Source organism: Ixodes scapularis, unplaced genomic scaffold (genome assembly GCF_016920785.2).
Source record: "Ixodes scapularis isolate PalLabHiFi unplaced genomic scaffold, ASM1692078v2 PGA_scaffold2__306_contigs__length_199485367, whole genome shotgun sequence".
Classification (NCBI taxonomy): Eukaryota; Metazoa; Arthropoda; class Arachnida; order Ixodida; family Ixodidae; genus Ixodes; species Ixodes scapularis.
In genome coordinates this window covers 59,406,977-59,420,200 of record NW_024609857.1, presented here as the reverse complement: position 1 = coordinate 59,420,200, position 13,224 = coordinate 59,406,977, and the positions used below count along the sequence as shown (strand labels likewise).

The 13,224-nt window shown below is 45.9% G+C and overlaps 1 protein-coding gene across 2 annotated transcripts in view; it reads right to left on the bottom strand.

Annotated features, from left to right (window-relative positions):
• Positions 1–13,224, bottom strand: part of LOC8043697 — a 288,228-nt gene that overhangs the window by 176,241 nt on the left and 98,763 nt on the right. For both annotated transcript variants that reach the window (XM_040505222.2, XM_029987475.2), the window contains exon 4: positions 10,681–10,787. In XM_040505222.2, the coding sequence (XP_040361156.1) occupies positions 10,681–10,787 (107 nt within the window). The remainder of the gene's footprint in view (positions 1–10,680; positions 10,788–13,224) is intronic.

Genomic DNA, 13,224 nt, shown 5'->3' with positions numbered 1-13,224 from the left:
ACGAGAACGAGCTCACTGTGGCCAACTACGCTTTGGCTTTCTCCGCCAAGGCTTTGCGAACGCGTTCAGGCCTAGGCGAATTCTGCCGGCACGCCGTATTGTCGCAGAACGGCGCTGCTATTTTGGCACAAGTGATGTCACGAGAACTTCCCCCCATCCACCAGATGAGAATTTGAAATCGTTTAATTATGTTTAAAATTAGTTCTCCTGTGTTTTACAGCGCAATATTTATATTTCCGAGGTGGTGCCTGTCCCTAGCCCATATTTATGCAACAAGATCGGCGCTAAAATTTCGTTTCACTACCCCTTTAATGTAGGCCTCACTGTGGCGTTTGCCGCAAAGTCCTGAGGCTGACTGATCCACAGCCATGACCATCGCTAGCGCCATCGGTTTCGGTTTAGCAGGCAGTGTGTTGTGGATTTGGACGTGAAATTACAGTAATTGGGTATCAATAAAAAAAATGTAAAGCACCGATTTATATATATATATATATATATATATATATATATATATATATATATATATATATATATTTTTTTTTTTTTCTTCATATGGATTTTAGCACGATAATCTCGGCAGTTCAAGCATAACTTTCAATCGCCAAAACTGAGCTACCATCATAATCATAAAGTAAAAGGGTAAAAGCTGAGGGCACACCAATTGAACTAGAAGAACCACGGAGTCTGAAATCCTGCAATGTGGTGCTTCCGCCTTTTGCAAGAAATGAACGGTGCTTCTCGGTGTATTTATTAGCTTTTCTTGAACACTGTTGACTTATTTCTGAAGGCTGTACATCTTGGGTGGCGTTATTTTGTTTTCATTCACATTTGTAGTGGAACGCATGCTGTGCAGGAAACTGAAAAAGGTGCCATGCGTAGAGAATGTAACTACGATTTTCTTTTGCTTGGAGATATTTCACGGTCACATTATCCTACATGATCTTATGTTGAGCAATGACAGTGTTTCGGCCCTTCCACTATGCGATGAGGTCGTCAATTTCAAGAAAGAAAGCCAGGCGCGGTTCGCAGGCGAGAAGTGGGCACATATACCGAGAGAGGCGGCTTATGAGCACGTCCGTCGTGCGACACAGCTGAGAGGCAGCACTAAAATAGTGACATTTTGCTTTATTTCTAGTCATGTATGAAGCTGCTCTGTCGCGTGCTCATGTGCAGTCGTCTTGCATTTGGCCGGAACACTGGTAAGTTTTGGTTTCCAAAGACTAAAATGTTCACGTCCTCTGCAACAACAACTAAGCTGAAAATAGCACACTAAATGTTCAGGTGCGTGTACCAGTCCTGAAGAAACATCTTAATTTAAAGCCGCGTGGTCTTACATGAACTTACAGCAAGCTGGCATGTTTTACATCTGTAAGTAGGCTTGCATCGTGTTTCTTTTTTTTTTTTTTTTTATATTGTCATATACAGTTCGAAATATTCCGGGCCTTCTCGGCACCGTGATAGTGCGTATAGTTTATTATTATTATTAGTATTTACTACAGTTTTATTGTCTGCAACATTGCAGATGGTTGAAAGCCAGTATTTTGGGTGATTGTTACTACTAAGCTTCATGACTTTGCCTGCAGCATTTGCCAAAGGTTAAATGACATCCTTTAGAACTGTTTTATTACATGCTTTAGAACTGTTTCATATACATGTGAGTGTATATGAAACAGTTCTACAAATTTATTGATTCTGCGGTACAAATCGGTAAATTTGGCTCTTTGTAAGTGTAACAGTGCACTGTTGCACGCACACTACCGTACGTTTCAGGTTGACACTAAGTTCAAAGTTCAAACGCAGATGCTTCTGATAATCGCCCAGTACTTATTGCAAGATCACAAATGTTCTCAGCGTGGAGGTGAGTTTTCAAACAGCCTCTTGAAATGATGTACCTACTTTTCTGTGCTGCAGTATTGCGAGCAATTTTAGAAGAAAAAAAAAAAGCCATAGTTACTCCTACTATTTTTCAGCTATGACCGACGCAGTTTGGCCAGGATCTGCTTTGACAGAGGGTTGTTTGCCTCGACCTGTATGTTTTATTGGAGCGTAAATATTCGCAACACTGACGGCCATCCTAGAATGGGGAAAAAGCTACTGATGTAAGAGCGTCTATCTTCGTTGTCTCGTTTTGCAGCTCCTTTAGCTGGCCCGTCGCAGCGTATACAGCACACATCTCGCCGTATGTTGCCACACTGCCTCCGTGTTTTTTGTAGTGACCATACCCTTATGGAAGGCAACACGAAATGTATAGTTTTCACTTCAGGTGCGTCTGCTAGCTCCGCGGAGACATCCTTCTCTGGCACCGACAAGTGCAAAAACCCTTAAAACGGCATGTTTCCAAGTGATACTCCTAATGAAGGTTTATTTGTTTAAAACAAAAGCATTCCGGACTTATGTGTTCTCCCTATAAAAGCCGTAATACAAAATGGAACTTCTTAAACCCGCCGCTGCTTCTAGTTACAAGAAAAAAAGACAGGACGTTTAGAGGTCGATGCCTGCTTCCTCAGCTCTCTTGGGAAGAAGAAAGCTGAGGAAGAGGTCACCGGCCTCAAAAAATCCTGTCTTTCTTTTTTTTTTTTCTTTCGATGTCGCGATTTTAAGCAGCCTTGGGTTCGATTTTATTACATTACTCGTAAGACCTCTGATTCGCTGGTAGGTTCATAATAAAAGCCGTAGTGTATAGAGGTAGTCGCGTATAAAATAATATGTAATGTCTTAATGAAGTCCAGAAAACACACGCTGTGGGACGTCCCACGGATGTTTTTCGGCGTTTCACACGGGACGTTTTCCGAACCTCATTCGGAAATCCACGGGACATCCTTAACATCCCGATCTGGATGTCCTTAGGATGTCCCCTGGATATGTGTGCGTTGTCTGCGAAGCTAGTCGAAATAATAAAAAAAAAAGTTAGAAACGTGAGTGTGTGTCGGTAGGTCGCCTCACCGGCGGTGAAAACGGCTACGCGTTTGGGCCGTCCGATGTTTCTTCCTAAGATCACTCAGTATTTCTGTTTGTACTCTTGGGAGAGCTAAACAAGAATGCGCGATGAACTCAGGAAGCAAAACAGAACAGAGAAAGCGTGTATAGTACAATCCCTTTCAAGTTACGAATCTTCTCCGGTTCGGCGCATCCGCTATACTTCGTTTCAGCTTAAGACTCCAGACGCAACCGACGCGCTACTGGGACCAGTCAAAGAGCGCCAAACGCGCGAGTCACCGGGCCTTTTCTCACGGTCACGTGACACACTTACAGCATTGGGTAGTTTTAGTAGGTCGTTCCGCTACTTCCGATAACGGTACCCAATATCAGGGAGTTTTAGGGAACCGCTTTTGCACACCCGATACGGTACGATAAGCCGTCCGGTACGAAGTGTGCATGTGAGAGCCTTCTATACGGTAGTATGTGCGCAACTCGTACCGGAGTGCCCCTCGTACCGCATCGGACGTGCAAAGACGGTTCCCTAAAACTCCCTGTTAAAAAGTTTTAGGGAACCGTTTTTGCACACCCGATAGGGTACGATAGGCCCTCCGGTACTAACTGCGCATGCGCTGCCGCAGAAGACTCGCACATGCGCAGTTCGTATACCGGAGGGCCCGTCGTACCGTATCGGGTGTGCAAAAACGGTTCCCTAAAACTCTTTAATAGGGAGTTTTCGTGGACCGCGCTTCTCCTTCCGCTAAGCTTTCCGGGACGAAGACTCCACTACTGCGCCTGCGCGCCGATGGCCTTAACTCTAGAGTCCCGGGTATCGTAGCGGGTTGCGGAGTGCCGTTGCGGGAAGGCGAAAACGATCTACGAAAACTTCTTAATACCTCGTAGCGTCCTTAGCAGTCCACCGCAATATGAACCAGACTTGTGCCTATCGTAAATACTCTAATACCCCATTCACACGGGCTGCCTGAAGGACCTGTAGCTTAGGTGGTCCCTTAGATAGAGGTAGCCATATCAAAAGGCGTTCGGAATCACACGGCAAATAAACGGAGGGTTTAGGGTTGATGTTTATTGCAGCGGCGATAGCCCGGCTAAACCGAGGTGCGAAGGAGCAATATATAATTTTTGGTCTAAACACGTTGGGACACATTCTGTACTTTATTAGAAGTGGAACGTGTCGTTTTAAAACGAATGAATAATTGTTTTATTGATTTTATTACATGAAGCAAGAAAAAACATCAGCTTTTCTTTAGAATGTCTCGCTGGTGTGGGCGAACTGCCCGCCGTGTTATCTAATCCAAATCCTAAGGAGGTACGCAGTCGGGGTACACAAGGTGCGAAACGCGATAGCCAACTCTCCGTGTTTCCACTAGTTTGCTCTGCTACTTCTTTGCGTTTGCCTCCGGTTCGACCGAGGTGGATCGTCTCGTACACTCCGGCGTTCCTCCTTTGTCGCCGGAGCTCGCCGATGTTGTCCTCCCAGAGACGGGTTAGAGACCATTTTCCCGTCTCGAACCAGTGAACTCGAGGGCCTTTCTTACTGGTGCCGCTAGTGCTGGCACCCAAGTACACAGGTCCACCAGGCGAAATCATGGTCACAAAAATGCTCTGGGCAGGCGAAGCGGACGGATCGTCGTCGCTACTCAAAATAGAGTGTACTCACTACTCAACGCACGTACAGCCGCCATTACGTTTGGGCCACCGCTGCTTCCCGCTGTCGCGAGTATAAATATTTGTCACTACCATCTTCCATCAGGTTTGTGCTCACGTACACTTTACAGCATCTGCCTCGCAAATATTCTTTTTATTACTCCCTGTACTCCCCGAAGATGTAAAGGGAGGTCTGCGAGCTCTGTTTCTTCTAAACCCCCCTTTAGCGAAAGGGACCTTTGTGCGCCGCGTGAATGCAAAGTCCATCTTCCTTTAGGATAGGGACCTATGCTAAAGGTACCTTTATACCGTCCGTGTGAATGGGGCATAAGTCAGGATACTGTATTTCAAAAACTTTTGGTAGTATTATGGTATCTTGGAAACACATTTAGCCTATATAGTACTTCCCACTCTATCTTAATTCAATTTCTCACCCTATCGTGTACTCAGTATCTCAAACACATTTTGCAACCTTGGGAAAAAAATTTGGCCAAGTCAATCTGTGGAATCAGGGGTGACTACAGACTTCAGGGTAAACCTCAACCGATGGCAAACTTGGGGCCAAGCGACCGAACACAGAACAGAAAACAAGGCACGAGCATATCGCAGTCTCCGAATGCCAAAAAAACACCAAATGGATAGCCTCAAGTACGCCCGCCTTTACGTGTCCTCTTGTCCACTTTAATTTCTTTTTCCAAGCTGTTTTTGAATGGCACATTACTTTTGGAGCTAGCTGTTCCAAACGAAAGTGCTGCTCCAATCATACGGATTTTACACTCAGACCGCCACCTCTAAAAAAATAGTGTTGCTTGTGTGTTTAGACAGCCTTGATGCTAGTAGGACTCAACGGGCGACCTGTGTCTTAGCAGTAGACGAGAAATGTAGCCGGTGCAGTACAACCGCTAACCTGGAGTCTTTCGCGTGCACCACGCAGTAGTGATTACACGAGAACCTGCCAATACGACAGTCATCCAGATCGGAACGGGCAGGGGGTGGGGATCGAACCCAGGAGGTTCTGCAGCGCAAGCTTTCGCTCCACGCTCCGAGCTGAGACGCGTTGGCCCACTCGGCCACCGGTCCCTTCCACCTTTTGGCTGGAGCTTGAGTGGTTCCGTAAACAAAGGATTGCGACTCCAACGCTCGGTACAATCACAATGAATCATCTTCGGAAATCGCCGGTTCATGGAGTTCCAGTATGGAAATGCGCGAAAACGTTTTCATGTGAGCACAGGCCCTCCCTCTGCCAAAAAAAGCTAGACCCTGCTGGCTTTCTTGGGCTGCAGTGACCTAGATTAAGCTTCATAATAAGCTCCTTGTGTGCCTACTATGGCGTAACCTTTTCCCCGAAGCTCGTTCAAAAGCGTTTCTTCCATCTCCTTCCAAATGCGCGCATTATTTCGTCCTCAAAATCCGCGAAACCAATTTTTCGCCTGGTGGAGTCATTTATAACTAGGGTTCGGAGTTTTCGGTTTAAACCGATAAAAACCGATAAAAGTACGCCGAATTAATTTTTGGAAATTCGGTTTTAACCGAAAAAGGTCAGTTTGTAGGTTCAGCGTTTTACGTTGAAACCGATAAAAGGACGTCTAATTCGTTTTCTAAAATTCGGTTATAAATAAAAAACGGTTAGTTTCTTAGGGCCGCATCGAGGTGGGTGGGGGAGCGGGGAGGGGAGAGAGGGCTTTGCAAGGTTCGACATTGTGTGACGTCTTCGTAATTGCCTTCTTCCAAGGTTCAACATGAAACAAAAGAGGTCTTTGATTGGCTTTCGCGGGACATCTGTGTCCTTTCTGTGATCGGGCTTAGTTTGTCAAATCCCTGTTCTTAAAAAAGGTTCGGGTGTCATGCACTTCAGAAGACATCGAGGAAAGCCGTTGATACCTTCTTATCACCCTCTCTCAAACTTCCCTGTGGTTAAAAACATAAAAACAATAGATTTTGTCTTGCCATTTTACTGGTTTTTGTACGGTCATCACCTCAGACAGTCACGCCGTCAGAATGGGAAGGAAAAAAAAAAAAGCGTGCTGAAGATTATGCCCGCGAATTCGGCAATTTTGAGGTGTGTCCTGACTGAAGTTGTAGTGAAGACCACGCATATATATGTGCCTTTATTCTTTGAGTGATCATCTGATCCCGTGTCCGATAGTGTTTCTTTCATGTTCACCGAAACAAAACGGTAAAATTTTTTGAGGGTGAATATACACCGAAAAAAACCGAAAATCAAATTTTAAAATAAACACCGAAAAAAGTACGCCGAATTTTGAAAAAATAAAAACCGAAAACGCGGAACCCTATTTATAACCTAGAGAATTCCGATCCTGAAATCTTGATCATCTTGGCCTCAGTGCGTCAACAATGCTTCTAACTGGTAAGGAAAGGGGCAGGAAACGGGGTTTAGAAGCGGTTTTGTATACCTTCTCCTGTGTTTCCCTCTTGACGTTCCTAATTTTTTGTTTTTTTTTGTTTTTTTTTACGGTTTGAAGGTATAGGTGCTCCTCGCTTTTGACTGAGGGGGACAAAGTACTCACCCTTGATTGTTATTCAGCGACAGCTGTTCTCGAGTCGATGTCTCTCCTGAGCGGGGGCGTGTGTCGTTCAGTCGCGTACTCATCAACAACTCTGGCTTTCTGATCGACTTCTAGTTCGATTGTTGGGGATATACAATGCCGGACTACATGCCAAGTCCCCCGAATCGCGGCGGGGGATATGACGAACTTATTGCGGAATGCGCCATGAGCGGAGCATGCCGTCAAACTAAAGCACGGCAGGTGTCATGCCTACAATACACGAGCCCCGCTTGTTCCTAAAACATTTCGGCACGCATTATGTTGCGTATCCCGATTTATTTCAGGGTAAACATCAATTGCAGCCGCTAAAGCGCTTCTTGGAGGTCTTGAAGATCATAGAAGAATGTGATTTTCAAAAAAGTCATTACAAATAGAGCACTCCTTTCTGACATTTCATTCTTGTACTACACGAGCTTGGAAAACTTGAAAAATATATTGGAATGCAATTGAATTACGTTTTCAAGATATTTGTACCCTACTCAAGATAGTTTATGCTAAAAGTAACTTGATAGAACTCTAAATACATTTTCAAATGGGTATTCGGTAACTTAAACACTTTTTTTTTTGTATTTGGCACAACACCGAATGAAACAAAATATAAAACGATAAAGAAAAAAAAAACTGGTACGCACAAGAAAAAGTGAAGCTCAGCTTTGTAGCGCGAAACGACTCATTAATCCGACACTCCAATGGATGCGGGTTCTTTCCTGCTACAAAAGTGATGTAGACACCTAGAGAAACAGAGTACCACTCGCTCAGTCGAAAGAAACGAAGCGCGGCAATCCAAGCAACCGCCAGCCGTTACCAAGGCGACTAAATGGGCCAATCAGAAGGGAAATGAGACTTCTTCGGATCCCCCTCTCCGTCCGCTCAGCTTCCTTGCCTACAAATAGTTAGAGAGCGCGCCGGCAGAGCGCGGGGTAGGCGTGGTAAGCGCTGCGATCATCATCATCATTGTAGTCGTCATCGTCGCCTATGCCGGCGGATCAATGAAGCGAGCGTTGGCCGCTGCAACCTTTCCGAGATGTCAGAAGGTCAGTTGGGAAACGGGGGAACGCTAGATCCGAGATGACTTTTGGTGTTGCCCAATGCAAGGACATAAATCGTCTAGCGTTTTCTATGGTTTTCGGACACCAAAAATAATACGAGTTGAAAGCTAATATTTATTACGCGGCGACGTCTTTGCAGGAAATAACAATTTATAGTTAAGATACGTTTAAAGCTACACAAACGAAGAAATTCGTAGGTGTGTCTCATAGTAATCAGAACATCTGAATGTCTACGTTAGCTGCCGCGAAAATAAAATGACCAGAAAAAAAGCAATATTTTGCTATTAACTTCATTGTTCAACGCTATATACATTAATAAAAAAAAGTTGGGGACGGGGAGTGGGCGCAGAGGGACATTTAGGAACATTCTGTGGCACAAAGCAGCGACTTGATAGTTCACCCTTTACAGCTGTTCTCCGTCCCGGCAAAACAGGCAAATGCTTTGACTGCCGCCAAGTGTACGCAGCGCGAGCTCAGTCCTCCCATTATCTTCGGAGTCATGCTCCATCGCTGCACGCGAAAGGGAAATTAGACCTGCGTGGCACAACTGTTTCTAACGCGAGTGCGCGGTCCCGATCGACAGAAACACACCAGAGAAAGGCTCGTTTAAGGGATAGGGTTTGCTGATTGTAATGGCGCTTCCAACAGTGTGTGCGATATGAAAGCACCACCGAAGGCAGCAATTCCGCATTTGAGGGTTGGCCCGCGGCCGCTTGATTCCCGTTCCCGCTCCGCTAGGAACGACCTACGGAGTGGCTGCCGGGGGTAACGCTCAAGGCGGCCGCAGTGAGTGACATTGAACCTGGTGACGCTGAATAGCGCCGGTCACCACGGTGACTGCTCTGGCATCGAACGAGCTGGAGCGCAACCAGGCCCGAACAACGCAAAATCATTGCTCGAGACCGCTGTTTCTCGCTCGCCACCAGCGACAAACTCAGGAAACTCCGTTGGGTCACTATTTTAAAGGGAAGCTGAAGAAGTCCTTGGATCTAAACAAACAGTAAGTGTCGTAATGTCAAAACCTTAAAAATCCTTTCTCAAGTTTGATTTCGATCTTATAAGTGGAAGCGTCAAAAAAGCCAATTGGAATTTCACGTCGACCCGCACGTTCTGGCGCGCATATGGTAGGAAAGCGAGAGAGCTGAGAGAAAAACTAGCAAAAGTGACGTCACCAGCGGGATCTCTTGACAGGGCTGGCTCGGGGATGCCGTCAATGACGTCACGACGCTATGGGCAGACAACAGGCGGCAGAAAGAATCGTCGCGTGCCCGGTGACAAGCGCTGCGCGTATTTTTTTTCAAAATAAATGCTGTTTACGCTTACTTCTGCCCAAGGTAAGAGCGATAACTGAATTCACGGCACAAAAAGCTATACTAGCCCGTTCCTAACTCAGATTTCTCGAAAAGTGCTTCAGCTTTACTTTAATGCTTCTCCTGGCGAAGTGACAGGCCGTAGCGAAGTGGCAGCGATCAAGCTGCCGTGACACGGACACTGTTTGTCGTGCATTTGACGGTTCGTCGTGCATTTGAACTGTACAAGCTCGACGGCACTAAAAAATTTTTTGTTGTGGTGCTTGCGAGAGCACCCAATTCCAACTAAATAAAAATTAAAGAGCCTTTTTTTAGGGGGGGGGGGGGGGGGGATTATTTTGGAGTGAAGTGTTTCCTTGACCTTGAGTATCTCAAGTTACGAGGACAAACATTTCACCCCCTTTCCCAGAATTTGCAAGTTGCGAATAAATAACGGCATTCCGTGCTCGGTATCCGTTCCAAAATCATCGATATAGTAAATACGATCCGGATGGTCAATAAACAGCCGCCGACAGGCTACACACCGCTATTAGATTGTTTACCCGTACGCCTCGCCGCGCGCCAGTACCATGCCCGTGGGCGTTGTCGCAGCTATACCAACATAATTAAACACCCATTCTAAAAATAAAAAAAAAAGTGGGTGTCACTTTTTTTAGAGCACGTAGGTAACCAATCAATGCCAACGATGCAAGGATCTCAGCGAATGCCGAAACTCAGACGATTGCGATGTGAACAAGGACAATGAGCTTTAGGTTTCCTTTTCCCGCCGTCCCTAAGAACAAGACTTTTTTAATGTTTAGTTGTATTCTACACTTCGTCGATCATTCGCTGCATGGTGTTCTTATCTCTTCGGCGCTGATGTATTCTAAACGATCGAGTCACCATATCGTATGATCCTCAATAAACATATTTTCCATCTTTCTCCACTGTTCGCACATATTGGCCACCCTCGCGTGCCCTGCAGGTAAGTGAATGCACAACCATTTTAATCCTTTTTTTTTTTTACACAGAATGTGTTTGGCGCGGTTACCGACAGCATAGGAAACGCAGGGCGTGACTCATTCTAGGTTCACGCTTCGTGGTTGGTTGTTAAGATAGGCTTAATTTACTTCCCACCATTGGCAGATAGACCGACGGCACCAACCCTAGGCCAACTTGACTGACGCCACTCACCGTTGCGGAGAGCCGGCCCCCGAGAAGGAGGCTAGTCGGACGTCGTAGAGCCCGTACGGATCGGCACCGCCCGTGTCGTCTTCTGGTTCGTTCAGGCAGCTGGAAGGCTGAAACGACCAACAAACGAAACGGGCCCACGAGATGTCAGCTCCTCGTACACACCGTTCCAAATGTTCACGAGGTTACAGCCCAGCCTGCGATCGTAGCAGCCCAGCAAGCGCGTCTGTGTCGCCGAGAAAAGCGAGCAAGGCATGCGCGCCATACGCTCGAACGCAGCGGAAATGGCGCTGGCCAGAAGCCCGTTTCTGGCATGGTGGTAACACTAGCTCTGACGTTGACGAAAGAGCGTATGGTGACGTCAAAACTGTAAGTACTGCACATATGCAGACAGCTCTTTGCGTCTCGCCATGTGCGAGCAAAGCCGAACCTACAAGCAAGAACATGCTGCCTCGGAACTATTCTTGCATAGGACAATCAAACGCGACTGCTCGGCAAGCCCGTGCAAAGCGCGCAGCTCGCTCTTGTTACTTCTGCTACGCTCAAACGTAAAACTGACACAAGTGTGTGCCAAATATCCAAATTTACTCGTGAACCTAGTGAACCACCAGAAAAGCGCCCTCGTGCGTTTGTTTACTCCGAATGCAGCAACATGCTTTTGAACCCTCTTCCTCCCCACCCCCCCACCCCCCCCCCCCCCCCTTTCCGATCTTAACCAATGACAGCGCGTGCGTAGCTGCTTCGTCATCGCTCGTTCTTCGTGCGCTCTTTATGTTGCCCGCTGATTGAAGTGCCTCTTCTCGCGTTCCGATGTTCCAAAGAAGCGTTTTGAAACCCTTCACTCTAAGAAATGCTCGCGTCTCCTTACCCGCAAAACACTCGAACAGCCAATCTATGCGATCTACGAAATCAGCTCAGCGAATGATGAGGCGGAACATCCGTTTAGACCTCAAAATTAACTCTGCGCTGTGGCATTACGCAATGCAAGCATGACGCTTTGTATTGCGTAATGCCACAGCGCAGAGTTAATTTTGAGGTCTAAACGGATGTTCCGCCTCATCATTCGCTGAGATGATTTCGTAAATCGCAGAGATTGGCTCTTTGCGGGTAAGGAGACCCGAGCATTTCTTAGAGTGTTGCTCTCCCTCCAGACACGACCCATCAATGGCCAATCGAGCCGCGCAATATCCGAAAACGCAAGAAGGAAACAAATTTCCCGCTAGTGAATGCTACCATTGTTCCGAATGCCTTTATGTCAGAAACCTTGGCGTGAGGTGGCAAATAGAGTTGGTTGTCGGTATTATAGTCGTAGAGAACTTATTAAGAAACATGAAGGGTAGTTAACCAAAATGACGACTTTCTCGCCGCGCAATTGGTCCTTGATCACCATTATCGGCTGAAGCGATGGACGGCTTAGGAATTACGGGGTTATCGAGCCTGGTGACATGCCATGGGTTCAGAGCTACTCGTGAAGATATAGCTTATTAGGTACACAAGAGGAGTCTCGAATATATGCCTAGGAATTCGCTATTTTAACTCTCAACAACTTACGCCGTACGGCTGCCACCAACGGATTCGCTGACCGGGAATGAAAAAAAAAAAGTGAAAAAAAAAAACAAAAAAACAACTAAGTAATTTATGGATTGCGCAATGTTGCTTTCAGATAATCGTACAATGGCCAATCAGAAAACATAATAAAAAGAGGCTGAAAAACTGCTCGAGACAGAAAGGCTAGGCGGACATCGAATATAGCAGGAAGGGATTTAAAAACAGAATAACATATTTACAGACGAGAGAAAAACATAGCCACAAGAAAAAACGTTTCTCAGAAGAAAAAATAAAATAAAATAAAAGGGGGTATATCTGGAAAAAAAAATCAGTAAAACCTTGGGCAGCACATTCTTAATCAGCATATCATTTCAGGTACAGAATCGGCCACCTACGACCGTCCGACGGGACATCGCGCCAGAGCCAGCGATTAAACCCACGTTAAATCTCACGTCTGCTTTTTTTTTTTGTGTGTGTGTGATTTATTTTACGCTTTGTTTACGCACAAAATCGCGTAAGCAACTTCAGTACGCTGACATTTGTCGAGCCTCCGTTGAAAGACACAGAGAAACGTATATTTTAAGGCTTTCTGGTTACTATTTGAACTCACGTCGATTATGCCTAGCTCATAAAATACCCACGGCATTCCTACCGCCAAAACTAAACTTAAAGAAAAAATAAATAATCGAAGCTAAAAATAAAAGCCAGGACAACCTTTAAGAAAAATACCGATTCGACTTTTTTTTGTGTGTGTGCGTGCTTCTGAGGTATATTCTTGACGGCTCTAACTTCATGCACACTCATCACGGGTTTTAAAAATTCCGCAACTTATCCGCATACCCTTTAGCCGAGAGCAATGGATGAGTGAACGCAGAGAAAGGGAAGAGATCGTGTCAGGGTTGACAGTGTTGACAACAATTCATTCCTCCTGGCGCGGCCGACCGCCACGTGCTTGGTGCCAATAAACCACACTTCTGGTCCAAAAGATAGAGTGGAGTT